The sequence below is a fragment of the Lithobates pipiens genome, unplaced genomic scaffold (genome assembly GCF_037356315.1).
Source record: "Lithobates pipiens isolate NorthernLeopardFrog02 unplaced genomic scaffold, aLitPip1_a1.2 Scaffold_23, whole genome shotgun sequence".
Taxonomy (NCBI): Eukaryota; Metazoa; Chordata; class Amphibia; order Anura; family Ranidae; genus Lithobates; species Lithobates pipiens.
In genome coordinates this window covers 314,834,373-314,850,128 of record NW_027507785.1, presented here as the reverse complement: position 1 = coordinate 314,850,128, position 15,756 = coordinate 314,834,373, and the positions used below count along the sequence as shown (strand labels likewise).

General features: G+C 45.4%; 1 protein-coding gene across 6 annotated transcripts in view; it reads left to right on the top strand.

Moving 5' to 3' along the window:
* Positions 1-374: 374 nt before the first annotated feature.
* Positions 375-15,756, top strand: part of UBE2U (ubiquitin conjugating enzyme E2 U) — a 103,281-nt gene continuing 87,899 nt past the window's right edge. For 3 of the 6 annotated variants that reach the window (XM_077450556.1, XM_077450557.1, XM_077450553.1), the window contains exon 1: positions 375-680. Coding sequence is in view for 2 of the 6 variants with exons in the window: in XM_077450551.1 (XP_077306677.1) it covers positions 3,951-5,474 (1,524 nt within the window). In the remaining 4 variants the exon portion in view is untranslated. Of the gene's footprint in view, positions 681-2,029; positions 2,092-2,178; positions 6,771-15,756 lie in introns of those variants that run through there. The other 3 variants (XM_077450551.1, XM_077450552.1, XM_077450555.1) reach the window with 2 other exon arrangements.

The window sequence follows — 15,756 nt, the reverse complement described above, 5'->3', positions numbered from 1 at the left end:
CATCTGGGACACGTGACAGGTCCCAGATGACTGTGCGGTGCGAGGGGAAGTGATGTCACCAGCCCGGGCAAGAAAGAAGGTAGACTACGAGGAACCCCCTAGCAACAGGCATTTAGAGGTGAGTAAAAAATGTATTTATTTTTCCAATTATTTATTTATTCATTTTTTAAGAATTTTAAACTATTTTTTCTTTTTTGGTGGCAACACCACTTTAATTGACTATTAAATAAATATTATTTTTGAAGCTTGGGGTAACATTTTTTATCCCTTTATACGATCTGTTTGTGTAGCCACAACTATCCGGCATGATGAGGTTAAACCTTCATATTCCACCCTCTGTACAATGTGACTGCCGTTTGCTATAGCAACACAAACAATGGAGAGGAACAGCAGACCGGCCATTCCTTTGTAGGGAGTTCTTCTAGTTACATGTAAAACAACTTTGTAAGATCTTTACTGCAAAAAAAAAATTTTTTAAAAATTCCCTTCAGCCCTAAATATTACATTTTTAAATATTTTAATTTAAAAAAATGCAACAAGATTTTTTTCCTCTACAATTGTGAATGTTTACCGTGGGAATAGCGCAGGAAAACATGGGCATGCTAAATCCAGAGACACCGGGTGAACCATTGCTGCGGATGTGAGCCGTTGGAAGAGGATTAGCCCAGATCTCCATACAGGTAAGCAGCTGAAATTAGGATTACTGTGGGAATTCTTGGATGCAAAATACGCAGCATGAGGACTAGAAAGATGTACTTTGCTTGTTTTGCTAAACTGTAGCATTTTTGTTTGCAGCAGGTTGGATCTAAAAACCAAAAGTGGACCTGAGATCAAGTATTTTTTATGTTAACCACTTGACACTTGGAAGATTTACCCCCCTCCCCTTCCATGACCAGGCCATTTTTTTTGCGATACGGCACTGCATTATTTTAACCGCTTCAGCCCCCCAGGGAAATTTTACCCCCTGCCTGACCAGAACACTTTTTGCAATTCGGGCTGCATCGCTTTAACTGACAATTGCGCGGTCGCACCCAAATTAAATTGACGTCCCTTTTTTCCCCACAAATAGAGCTTTCTTTTGGTGGTATTTGATCACCTCTGCGGTTTTTATTTTTTGCGCTATAAACAAAAAAACAAACGATAATTTCGAAAAAAATGCACTTTTCCTGACGCCTTCATGGCAGCACACACTGGGTTGTGACTCCGCCCCCACAACCTGACAGGATTGGTTAACTATAAATTTGAAGGGGAGACCTCCTGCTGCATTCTCTTTTTTATCCTCACCTGACAGGTTGGAGCGTTCGAGTTTCAAAGATACCTACAGATGAATAAGCCTCTTACCGCCTCACCCCAGCAGGTTCAAGCCTCTCCTGTTTGGAAGTCCCTCCTGTACAGTCTCTAAATGAGCTTTATGGAGGGAATCCCCGTTCTGGTGGTCTCAGGGGACATCTCACGAAGTTTCTATAAGCTTTAAATAAGCTTTTATTTCGCAGTGGACTCTCCTTTCTGTGTCCTATTTTTTCTTTATTTAATTTTACCTTTTTAGCAGGAGTTGCTGGGTCTTGCTGTCCTCCGGACAGCTGTCATGGCCGCCGCTAGTGTCCTCATCGCTCTGCGCATGTCTGTTTGCAGCTGGATCTTTTTTTCTCCCTGAAGAGAGGTTTTTCCCTCTTCCAAGATGGCGCCGGTATCCTCGAGTCGTTCTGCGCATGCGCGGAGCGTCATTTGGCCGCCGCTATGGCGCCGTTTTTAAAATTACAGCTGTATGCTTCTGCATGCTGCTGTTTACCAAACACTGCCCTGTATCCCTATTATTCGGCTGGATAAGGTAAGAATATTTTTCTTTTTTTTTCTTTCTATTATATCTGCATAGTCCTTTTGTTTAACTTCTGCAAGCCTTTTGTTCAAGTTCTAGTTCTTAAAGGGGCAGGTTTTAAAAAAAAAAAAAAAAAAAAAAAATGTGTGTTTTTTTTTGATTATCTGTCTGTTATCAGTATCGCAAGGAAAATTCTTTTTTTCTTTCCTTCAGTCTACTCTGTCTACCTTTTTCATGGAGTCCACTGCCCACGCAGACCATCAACAACTAGAAAGGTAAGAGGCTCTACACGTCGTAGGTGAGTATTGAAGAAGGGGAGACAAAAGAGTGCCGACTGCTAAAGATGCTGCTTTTTTTGGCAGCCCTACCAGATCAAGAGGAGCAAGTTCCAGGCATGGAAGAGGCTCAAGTCGCACTTCCAGTAGGAGATCGCACAGAAGTCGCTCCAGGTCTTCATCTCGTCAGAGACATGGTCGCTCCCACCACGGTCACCTTCGGCATAGCCGGTCGGACCACAGGAGGTCTCCTTCCTCTCATCACAGCCATCACGCCAGGCCTGCAGCTAACGCCTGCTGGATATGTGGCGCACCGGCCCTTCCGGAGAAGCTTGCCTGCCGCTCTTGCTTCAATGAAGCAACTAAAGAGAAGGAAGCAGACGCTAGAATTGCGACTGACCTTATAAGGGAATCAGTACGTGAATCTATTTTGGCAACAGCACCCGCTATGGAGGTGACAGTCCCTAGCACATCCACTGCACACCCATATCACTCCCAGGCTTCGGAATCATCTTCAGATAATGACGGCCAGGAGATGTCTGCAGGATTTGATTTTTCTTTGGTGGAGCCATTTGCAAGATCAGTCAAAGAAGCTATCGGCTGGGAGGATATTATTTCTGAGCCTCAGAAAACCCGCAAATATTTTCCCAATTTAAAGAGACAACCAGAGTCCTTTCCATTTATTGAGGAACTCGGAGATCTTATTAAAGACAAGTGGGAATCAGACAAACGACCAAGCATCGCTAACAGATTAGCGAAAATGTACCCTATGGACGAATCAAAGGTTAAACCTTTAGTTAATGCTCCCATAGTGGATTCCTCCCTGATGCGTCTGGCCCGTCATGTCACTTTACCCATCGAGGATGCGGTCTCTTTTAAAGACGTACTAGACCGTAAAATGGACTTAGAATTAAAGAAAGCGTATTCCATGGCAGGGGGCTCCTGCAGGCCGGCTATTACCACGGCAGCGGTGGCAAGAGCAATTTCTGGATGGGCTACTAAGTTAGAGAAGGATCTTCTAGAAGGTACAGAAATGGAGAAATTAGTCTCTTCTTTGCAAGAGATTAGATTGGCAGGTGACTTTGTAGCAGAGGCCTCAGTGGACATCATAAGGTCCTCAGCCAGAACAATGTTGGCATCAGTAACAGCAAGGAGGGCCTTATGGCTGAAACCATGGATGGCCGATACAGCCTCCAAAATTAATTGGTGCAAAATCCCTTATGATGGTTCTAATCTCTTTGGGGCCAAACTGGACTCGGCCATTTCCAAAGTCACAGGAGGGAAATCTGGACTGATTCCCTCCGATAGAAGACCCAAGGCTCAGAAAGGGCCTTCTTTTAGGCGAAGTCTTCCGGATAAGTATAGGGAGTCCAGATCCTACCGTCCCGGCAGAGAATTCAGGAGGGATTGGAAGAATACTAAGCCTTCCTTTCTAAGGATGCAGAAGACCAAGGCTACACCCGCAGGGGAGCATCCAAAGTCCTTTTGAAGGTTTGCCCGCTCACCCAGCCCAGGTGGGCGCCAGGCTAAGAGGGTTTCTTCAGATCTGGACAAGACATATACAGGACATTTGGGCACTGTCCACAATCAAGTGTGGGCACAAGTGGGAGTTCGTGAACGGGTTTCCAGGAAACCACTTTCAGCCTACCAGACTACCATCCACACTATTCAGGAAAAATCTCCTGATAGAATATGTAGCAGATTTAAAACAGAAGGGGGCTATTGTGGAGGTCCCATCGACTCAAAGAGGGAGAGGCTTCTATTCTCCGTTATTTTTGGTGAAAAAGAGGACAGGAGATTTTCGTCCAGTACTGGATCTCAAGAGGCTCAACAAGAACATCAAAATAGAAGCCTTCAAGATGGAGAGTCTCCAGTCCATACTCTTAGCAATAAGTCTGGGCGATTGGATGCTGTCAGTAGATTTATCGGACGCCTATCTTCACATCCCAATACATCCGGCCTTTCAGAAATTTCTTCGATTCGCCATCAATCATTGCCATTTCCAGTTTCGGTGCCTTCCATTCGGCATTTCGTCAGCTCCCAGGACATTTACCAAAGTTCTCCTACCGTTAGTAGCATTTCTCAGGGGAAAAGGTCTTCGAATTCACCATTATTTAGACGACATCCTACTGTTAGCAAAAAGTCAAGAGTTATTGCTTCAGCATCGGGAAATTCTTCTTTCAACTCTCCACGACTTCGGATGGATCGTCAATTTGAAAAAAAGCAGTTTACAACCCACTCAGAAGATGGTGTTTCTAGGAGCACATCTGGACACCGAACTGAACAGAGTTCAGCTCCCACAGGCAAAGATTCAGCTCCTAATTCAGAAGATGCGGAGACTGCTGTCAGCAAGTCATCTGTCAGCCAGGGTCTGTCTAAGCATGCTGGGATCCATGTCAGCTACCATACCCATGGTGCAATGGTCCCAATGGCACATGAGAACCCTGCAAAACTCCTTTCTCAAGCAGTGGAATGGAGTGTCCATGCATCAGACCATTGTCATCTCCAGGTCGGTGAAACGATCAGTATGGTGGTGGACACACCAAAACAATTTAGAGAAATACAAGCCAATAGTCCCTCCAGACCCAGAAGTGGTGACTTCGGATGCTTGCCAGAGCGGCTGGGGAGGACACTACCAGGATCTAGCAGTCCAAGGCCAGTGGCAGTTTCAAGCCCTAGGAGTGGTTTCCAATATTTTGGAGCTCAGGGCGGCCTTTCATGCCCTAACGGCATTCACGTCTCTGCTCTCGGGGAAGAGTGTGCTTATCAGGATGGACAACAAGGTGGCAGTATCTTATGTGCAGAGACAGGGAGGTACAAGAAGTGTTACCTTGATGGAGGAAGTTCGTCCTATTTTAGAATGGGCCCAGGTTCACCTAACGGACTTGAGAGCAGTATATGTCCCAGCAACGCAGAATGCATTGGCCAAATATCTGAGTCGAAAGTCGTTGTCCAACAATGAGTGGTCTTTGAGTCCTCAAATTTTTTCTCTCCTGACGGAAACCTGGGGGACGCCGGAGATAGATCTAGCAGCCACTCCTTTAAACACCAAATGTCACAGGTTCCTGTCGAGGAATCCGTCTCCATCAGCCGAGGGAATAGACTGCCTGATACATCCATGGAATTTCAAGTTGGGGTACATATTCCCGCCTACTCCTCTAATTGCGAGGTTCCTATCCAGACTTCGGAGGTCCTCAGTAACGATAATCGCAGTAATTCCATTCTGGCCGAGGAGGCCGTGGTTTACAACCCTTCTACAGCTCAGTGTCCAGCCACCAATTCTTCTGCCACTAGAACCAGACCTTTTCTCACAGGGACAGTCCCTTCATCCTGCTCCCGAGAGGTTGCATCTGATGGCCTGGAAGTTGAAAGGTCTAGGCTGAAGGCGCAAGGCTGTTCCCAGGAGGTCATTTCTACCTTAATGCAGGCTAGGAAAGTTTCCACGAATTCCATCTATGCTAGGATTTGGGAAAAGTTCTGCCTTATGGCCCGAGAAAGAAATTGGAATCCTCTTGCTCCGGGACCGCCTCAAATTCTGGAGTTCCTTCAGTCGGGAATTAACAAAGGCCTCAGTTCAAGCACCCTCAAGGTGCAGGTTTCGGCTCTCTCTGCTAAAACAGGCACAAAATGGGCTTTTCATCCCCTGGTCATCCAATTTCTTAAGGCTAGTCTGAAGATAAAGCCTCCTAGGAAGCCTATGTTTCCATCATGGAATCTGTCGGTAGTTCTCCATGCCTTTTCTAGTCCACCGTTTATTCCTGTGGAATCTATTTCACTATGGGACTCGACTTTGAAGCTTGCTTTTCTAATTGCCATAACATCAGCCAAGAGAGTGTCGGAAATTCAAGCTCTGGTTATTTCAGAGCCTTATCTGGTTTTCTTTCCAGACAGGGTAGTTCTTAGACCCTCAGATCGTTTCATACCCAAAGTGGGTCCTTCCTTTCACTATAACCAAGATATTGTCCTTCCATCCTTCACTGATGATCAGGGAGAGCCTCATCCGCTGGACATTAAATCCACCATCACCAACTACTTGTCAGCTACTATCTCCTTTAGAAAAACGGACTCTCTCTTGATTATTCCTCATGGAACTAGACACGGACTGCCAGCTTCCTCACGCACTATTGCATCCTGGTTGGTGAGAGCCATTAGAAAGGCATATTCCACGCAACATTTGGCGATTCCAGAAGACATCAGGGCTCATTCTACTAGGGCAGTGGCTACCTCTTGGGCGGCGTATTGCAGAGTTTCTTCAGAGACGATTTGTAGGGCAGCAACCTGGTCTTCTGAACATACTTTCATTTCTCACTATAGAGTGAACTCTGCCCATTTGTCCTTGGCAGATTTTGGTAGATCTGTTATTAGAGCCAACTCTTCGGCATTGTAGGAATTAAATATTTTTTGCATTTACCCACCCGTCTGGCGAGTTATTTCCCAGTGTGTGCTGCCATGAAGGCGTCAGGAAAACGGAAAATTGTATACTCACCTTTCCGTAATTTTCCTTTCCTGACGCATCTTCATGGCACCACACAATGCCCTCCCGTTTGTTTAGTTTATGATGATATTTACAGAGAATGCAGCAGGAGGTCTCCCCTTCAAATTTATAGTTAACCAATCCTGTCAGGTTGTGGGGGCGGAGTCACAACCCAGTGTGTGGTGCCATGAAGATGCGTCAGGAAAGGAAAATTACGGAAAGGTGAGTATACAATTTTCCGTTTTTTTACCATTTGCTATAATAAATATCCCCCAAAAAAATATAAAAAAAAATGTTTTTCCTCAGTTTAGGCTGATATGTATTCTTCTACATATTTTTGGTAGAAAAAAAAATCGCAATAAGCATTTATTGATTGGTTTGCGGCAAAGTTATCGTGTTTACAAAACAGGGGATAGATTTATGGCATTTTTATTATTATGTTTTTTTATTAGTAGTAATGGCAGCGATCTGCAATTTTTATCAAGACTGCAACGTTATGGCGGACACATTGGACACTTTTGATACTATTTTGGGACCATTGTCATTTATACAGCGATCAGTGCTATAAAAATGCATTGATTACTGTGTAAATGACACTGGCAGGGAAGAGGTTAAACACTAGGGGGCGATCAAGGGGTTAAGTGTCTCCTAGGGATTGATTCTAACTGTGGGGAGGGGATGGGCTTCTACTCACATGACAGCGATCACTGCTCCCGATGACAGAGAGCGATGATCTCTGTCATGTAACTAAGCAGAACGGGGAAATGCCTTGTTTACATCTTCCCGTTCTTCCACTCTTAGACACAAGCGCGGGCACCCGGCGGGCATCAAGTCCATGGGACCCGCGGTCACGGAAGCACACGGCGGGCGCGCCTGTGCCCACAATGCCGCATCTTAAAGGGGATGTACCTGTACGCCCATTTGTCCAGCCGTGCCATGGTGCCGACGAATATTGGCATATGCTGGTCGGCATGTGGTTAACTGACAATTGCGCGCTTGTGCGACGCTGTACACAAATAAAATTTATATCCTTTTTCCCCCCTGCAAATATAGCTTTCTTTTGGTGGTATTTGATCACATCTGCGTCTTTTTTTTTTTGCGCTATAAACACCAATTTAGGCCAATACGACAATTTCGGTGAAAAAAAAAAAAATTATATATATATATATATATATATATATATATTTATATATATTTATTTTAAGTTCTGCTATAAAACATATCCAATAAAAACCTGTAAAATTATCGCATTTCTTCATCAGTTTAGGCCAATATGTATTCTGCTACAAATTTTTGGTAAAACAAAATCCCAATAAGCGTATATTGATTGGTTTGAACAAAAGTTATCAGGGATATTTTTATTTTTTTTATTTTTTTACTAGAAATGGCGGCAATTAGCGACTTATAGCGGGACTCAGGGTTGCCAACCTAGCGCAGCATTTTTTACTGACAAAACTTGGAAAATTTACTGGCGGAGCACATTTTTTTTGCTGGCAACCTGAGAAATTACAGAACTCCTATTGAAAACGAACACAGTGAATATTTGAACAGTATAAGGATGATATGGAAACACTGACAATACCTATAACAAAGTAATTCCCTTGATTTACAGTCAACACAGCATGACATTATCAGCCCCTGATATTTACTGGCAGTTGTAAAAAAAAATCACAGAGTTTTACAAACTGTCAGTAAATTTACTGGCGGTTGGCAACCCTGGCAGGACTGCGATATTGCGGCGGACAAATCGGACACTTAACTGACATTTTTTGACACTTTTTGGGGAGCAGTGACACTAATACAGTGATCAGTGCTAAAAAAAATGCACTGTCACTGTACTAATGACACTGTTTGGGAAGGGGTCAGTGGGGGCCCGTCCATTCGGGGTGCCCGAGCGCCTCCTCCTCTATCCCCTCCACCTTCTAGCGATGCGGTGATGCGATGCTCTATCCATCGCCGCCGCCACCCCCTATTCATGCGTCCGGCCCCTTTCAGGGTGCCTCAATTACAGCAGCAGGGGCATAGGCGTGCACAGGTGTGCCCAGGAACCCCCTAATCACTCTGTACAGCACATATTCCCCCTATTGCCATGCCCCCTCACCACCCCCCCCCCCCCCCCAGCGCTGCCGGCTTTCCTCTTCTCCTCTCCTGAAGGCTGCTGCTGCGGGCACACACAGGGGGATGTTTTAGGATGAGTGGGGGAAGGGGCTGGTAAATATGTCATTTACAGACCCCTTCCTTTTCTAAATGAAAACAGTGAGTGATCAGTAGTGTGAGTCTGAGCTGTGCATTAGGCTGCTTACACCTATGGGCGGGTTTTTTTTTTGAAGCTCCCAATTAGAGCCAGAGGCTCTAATAGCCTATAAAATAGGGTGGGCTCATGGCATTGCGCTACAAGCCCACCCAGGTGTTTATGAAATACAAATGTTGAATTTCCGAAATTTCAAATTTACAAATTTTGAATTTATGAATTTCAAATTTCCGAAATTTCAAATTTCCGAAATTTCAAATTTCCGAAATTTCAAATTTACGAATTTCAAATTTCAAAAATTTAAAATTAAAAATTTCTAAAAATTTAGAATTTTCCAATTTCATAAATTTCAAATTTAGAAAATTTAGAATTTTCGAAAATTCGGAGATTTGAAATTCGGAAATTCGAAAATCGGAAATACAGAAATTCGAAATTTCGGAAAAAGAAAAATTCTGAAAAATTTCGGAATTTGTCAAAGTTTGTGAAAAAACTAATTCGGAACTAAACTATTACTAATTCTGCAATAACTTTACAGCTCAAGGATCAAGAGTGATCTTGCCTGCCTTTTGTCAGCGTGCACCTCTAAACCCTGCACTCTGTGCATAGCGCACCCCTGAACTCTGCACTCTGTGCATAGAGCACCTCTAAACTCTGCACGTAACATACTCCAGAACTCTGCACTCTGTACATAGCCTACTCCAGAACACTGCACATAGCATACTGCAGAACTCTGCACATAGCATACTCCAGAACTTTGCACATAGCATACTCCAGAACTTTGCACATAGCATACTCCAGAACTTTGCACATAGCATACTCCAGAACTCTGCACATAGCATACTCCAGAACTCTGAACTCTGCGCATAGTGCACCCCTGAACCCTGCACTCTGTACTTAACACACCCCTAAACTCAGCACTCTGTACGTAATGCACTCCTGAACTCTGTACATAACTTCCCCCTAAACCATGCACTCTGTACATAGCCTACTCCAGAACTCTGCACATAGCATACTCCAGAACTCTGCACACTGTGCATAGGGCACCCCTGAACACTGCATGCTGTATTTAATGCCCCCCTAAACCCTGCACTCTGTATGTAACCCACTCCTGAACTCTGCACTCTGCACATAGCATACTCCAGAACTCTGTACTCTGTGCATAGTGCACCCCTAAACTCTGCACTCTGTACATAGCACACCACTGAACTCTGAACTCTGTACATAGCATACTCCAGAACTCTGTACATAGCCTACTCCGGAACTCTGCATATAGCATACTCCAGAACTCAGCACTATGTGCATAGCACACATCTGAACCCTGCACTCTGTGCATAGTGCACCCCTGAACCCTGTACTTAATGCACCTCTAAACCCTGCACTGTGTATGTAACACACTCATGAACTCTGCACTCTCTACATAATGTGACCCTAAGCCCTGCACTCTGTACATAACACACTTCTGAACCCTGTAGTCTGTACATAGCTCACCCAAGATGCAACTGGCCCTTAAAGTGATTGTAAACCCTTACAAACCACTTTGACCTACAGGTAAGCCTAGATTAAGGCTTACCTGTAGGTCCAAGCAATATCTCCTAAACCTATATGGTTTAGGAGATATTTGCCCGAAAACGGGCACCGCTGTCTACGGCGCATGCGCCGTAGACAGCGGCGCGCAGGCGCACTGAGCGTGGCATTTCTAAGAATGGAGCTGCCGCGCGTGTCGACTGCCGTGCGCATGCGCGGGAGTGACGTCATCGCGGCTTCGCCGAATGACAGCGGCGGTGGATGCGGCGGACTACAGGGGACAGCGGCGACTTCGCTGGCTCCTGTGTCAGGTAAGTGACACATAATGGGCTACTATGCGATGCATAGTAGTCCATTATGCTTTGCCTTTGCAGGGAATGAAAGAGGAAGTAAACCCATCAGGGTTTACTTCCTCTTTAAGGGCAACCACACTGCTGATGCGACCCACAATGAAATTGAGTTTGACACCCCATCTTTCAGAGTTTCCCGAGAACCTGAGGCACTAAATGATCAAATATCAACTTCCAGTTCTAAAGTTGGAGCATTGGTCTCCTCTCACTCCCCCATATTGTGAACCTCTTTAGTGGTCATAGTGGCATAGCGCCTCACATAGAGGGCAGTACACTGGGGATGCCAAAGCTCCAGCTTTGAAGCTGGATTCCCCATATGCATATCAGCACTTCCAGTTCACAGGGGGACTCCTGGGGCACTCTGTAGAAGATAAAGGCAGGTAATGTCAGCAGCTGTGTTACTGATTTTTAACTCCTTCGGCCAGAACATTAAACATGTGATGGTTTTTCGTGAAGCCAAATACAGAACATAAGTTTCGGTCAGCCGGACAGAACGTGGAATAGGAAGTGGTGGAGGATGCGGCAATATATGTAGATCATTATTGCAGGCTGGAGAAGAATTTGGTTTATTTTCTTGTCTCTGGGTGATTATAAAGATGCAGCCGCACTAATTTGTTTGATGAAAACGGTTCTTTATTTACTCCTGATTGTTTCTGGCTGTGCAGTGCCTCTAAATCTGCCTCTCGTTTAAGGCTTGTAATCCAGAACGTTCCCATATGTGAGGGGCAGCCGGGCATGATAAGTGACTAATACAATTTACAAAACAAGCATGAAAGCGTTTGACGTCCCGTGCTCCCTGAGATGGGCGCACCACCCCCCCCCACCCCCCCACCCCCCAAATTGGTAGGGTAGCAGACAGCCCCGCGCTCCCATAGGTCCCTGAGTGGAATTAACTCTGTAGAGCCACACTGACATCAACACATTACTCCAAATAATAGCTCAACCCCCTCATTCCTCAGTAATCCTAACACATGTAGGTGTAATGGGGCAAATCTGTTTAAACAAATCTGCTATTTAAAGAGGAACTGCAGTCTGCTCACATAATTTGCAATAAAAACATCTTTGCCATTCTGAAGCTTCCCTCCAACCACTTTTCATATTATTTTATATATACTGTGATTCTGTATTTGCCAAATATGCTGCAGAAATCTCCCTCCACTGAATCTGGCTGCAGCCATTTTAACTGTGGGCAGCTGAAGCTGCTGCCTGTTCCCTTCCTGGATTTACACAGACACACAGAGGCACACCCCCAACTATGTAGCTCTCATTGGCCCTCTTATGACTCACCCCCACCCTTCCTAATGTAGCACCCTCTACAATAGGTAGGTGCTAGAGTGAGGATTTTTTTTGGTAAGGAACTGTCAGTACAGGTAAATTTTAGCAGCTGCAAGCTAGGCCTGTTTGTTTTATTTTTTATTTTTTAAGTTTTATTACTTTTTTAACATAACAGGTACATACACGACCCAATGGGCCACACAAAAGAAACTATTTACATCTCTTCAGCATTGACCTCCTCCTTCCAGACCCCTGCTCAGTGAAAAAATCCAAATAATAATAATAAGGCAACCTTTTCTCAATAACAGTCAATGGTACATTTAATTATGTCAGATAGTTACATACATGTTAAAAAACCCATCGCAGGTGCATGCTATTATGTATCCCTCAATCCACTACCGTAGTTTCACTATTCATCCAACTGCCCCACACCTTTTCAGATTTTTGTGGTATGCCCCTGCTAATGTATGTAGCCTTGTATAAGGGTACAGCCCTATTGACCAAACCCTTCCACGCTGATACAGCTGGAGGATTAGTCTTTTTCCATGATAACACTATCATTTTCCTAGCGTAATAGATTAGGATCTATTAAGGGTTACTCTCTTTGGGGGTAGATTGTCCACCAGTCCCAAAGGGCACACCTGTATTGTATGCTGTATAGGAATGGCTGCTACTTCTGCTATACATTCTATGACCCTCTTCCAAAATACTTAAATGTTCGAGTAATTCCAAAAGATGTGCATGTGTACCGGCCATAACCCTTGCAGGGCGACCTTGACTTATTGGGCTTACCAGTTACCTCCTCTTGGCCTGCTCTTCCACGTCTAGGGGTTCCCAGGGTTGATACACAACAACTTGAAAGCTGACACAGATAAAGTCCTTTCGAAAGGTTTTATTTTGCAGTAATAACATCCAATAACACAGTCTCTCATGGGAACAGAGGGCATGGGTGAAGAACTCAGGCACCTTGAACTGCAGGTCTAGCAAAGTCTCTAATTCCACCCAGAGAGTAGGCACTCGCAGCTGGGAACTTCAAGGCTGAATCGATCTCTAGCCAGAGATCATGGCAGTCAGCACGTCGACTCAAATACTTAAAACAATCCTATAAACGTGTACAAGTTGTAACTAAGGGTGAACCTTTTTCCTCAGTACCTGGAACATTTTCTGTCTCCTCAATGGTACTGTAAAAACGTGAATTCGTCAATGTCCTTCCCAACTCAGTAACCAGGCACTTCCCAGGATGCCACTTGTCGGCCCTCCTCCGAAGAGTCCTCCCCCGGTCACTTCAACGAGCTGTGGCGCCTCTCCAAGCCGAGGGCATACCCGGACACCTTGGATCCTCCCTCAGTTACTGCGCCTCGCACCAGCAGGTTCCGAGACTCCGGAACAGACGGATCCCTACCCCAGATCAGACGGGTCTGTTAGGGGCCTCTAACAGGAACATGTTGCGGGATGTCAAACACCCCGTGACCGAGACCCCTCACGGGGCTACCCCGGTCCTGGAATCAGAACAGACCACACGGGCCTCACAAACTCCTCTCTGACCCACACATCTTAAGTCCCCCTTCCCAGACTCCCCAGCGGGGCCCGACACTCCCACTGATAGGTTCTGAGAAGGTTGATACTCAAAACTTCCAACCAGGCCTGGTTCTGGCCTGTGCACCTCACTGCTCACATGACCAGGCAGAACTTCCAACACAGCCCGGCCAGACTGACGTCAAGGCCAACCTGCATAATTAACCCTCAGAACCCTTACTGTTCTGAAGCAAAAACTAAATTTACATGCGTATGACATTTTGTCCAAAATGTCATCAGCTACACATTAAATCGGCAGTGAGGGAACTGCACCACCAGCAACCAGGTGACTGGGTAGGGAACATCTTAGCCAATCTAGCTGGAGTAAGATATATGTGATGCAGGAATTTAAATTGAATGAGTTGGTCTCTAGCAGAGACCAATCTAGTAAAATGAATGTCTCATACATCGTCCCAGTCATCCCCATCCATCTGGGGAACACCTCACCCCACACCGCCCTACACTTTGCAAGGAGATCTCCTCCCTCGCCGAACAGTTGTTTATATATTGTAGACAAGGACTTGTCTAAAGTGTCCTCCCTCAGCAAAGACTCAACATCACTCATTTTCAGGGTAATACCATTATCTCCAAATTGGGCATTGTATGCATGTCTGAGCTGAAGATAACGAAACAAGTGAATGTTGGGAAGATTAAACTTAGTTTTCAGTACGTCAAACTGTAGAAGTTTCCCACCACCCAATGTCTTTCAGTGTCTTAATACCAAATTTAGTCCAAATGATTGGATCAGGGTACTCATAGAAGTGTGTTAATATAGGATTCTTCCAAAGTGGTGTGTGAGGAGAAATCTTAGAAGCGCTACCCATCTTGGTCACTGCTACCCATGCCCTACTGGTTGCAAGCATGGATATCGTGAGTCTATACGGAGCCCTGACACCCCGATACGGGAGATATATCAGGCCTGTTTGTTTTTGATCTGCGGGGGCAGGGAGTGGTTAGTATAGCAGTGGGTGTGACCACCTGTACTTTAGTTCTGAGGCGCCACCCCTGCTTTCAAGGAGAATGTTCTGGAAGAGGGGCAGGGCCTAGAACTGGAGTGGCAGGCAGCTGATGTGAGGAGGCCTGACCAATCTCCAACTGGACTTGGCAGGCGGCGTGCCTCCCATATAAGCTGAGGTAACATGCCACTGGGAGGAGTTGTCTGGCCGGGAGAAGTGGAGATTGGATTACTAGACAGCAGCAGGAGGGCACCCCCATCTGAGGGGGGGGGGGTGCGCCGATAGCAGGAGGAGGCCCGGAAGAGCTATAAGGGAGCTTCACCCTTACACAGTCATGGGTGAAGTCCTCATCATTACACGGTCATTGATGAGGAGTTCCTGGAGCAGAGGGCCAGGAGAAGCTGTCGGAACGTACGGTCCGGGTTAAGTTCTCCATCGTAGACTCGGGCAGAGAAAGGTATGTGAGTGTACCACAGTGGAGTGCTGGATGTGAAGACATGCCAGGGAGTCTGTGAGGGAACTTTGTCCTTACACGCTCATGGATGAAGTCCTCATCTTTACACGGTCATTGATGAGGAGTCTTGGATCAGAGGAGAGACTGTGGAGAATAGTGTCAAATCGATGCGGCCCGAGGGCACAGGATTTGCAAGCTGGACTAGCTGGGAACAGTAGTCCACCGTTCAGAACATGCTATTAAACTACTAGGCCTCCGGGGAGAGGTACTGCAGACCTCTGGCCTAGTAGCAGCAACTAAACAGAGTCAGCATTAGAGACTATTCAGAGTGGGATCTTTTGCATATAGAAGAAGATGTGACAGAAAACATAATGTGCTACAGAATAAGTTTGTGCAGGAGAGAAGGATTCCAGGCAGGAATAGTCTGCAGGAGTTACGCAGAAGTGGAGCAATAATCTGCATGGTGATGCAGGGAAGAGACTGTAGATGTTATACATGCGCATCATTTCTTCAAGGCTTAAACAAAGTTGTAATTCGTAAATATGATGGCAAAGTAATTTAATCTATGGGCATCCCATATATACCCATTCCCCAACCAAGTTATATCCCCCAATAAACAAAAACAAAAGAAAGCAAATGACTGTTCATTGTCTCAGAGGTGATATACGGAGGTCTGGCAGCGGGGTGATTTGGTGGATGTTAGTTACTAGTGGCAACGCACCGCTAGACTTGTGCACAATGGAAAATTTTGTTTAGTTTCGGATCATTGTCATTCGTAAAATACATCATTTCGTTCTGTTATATTC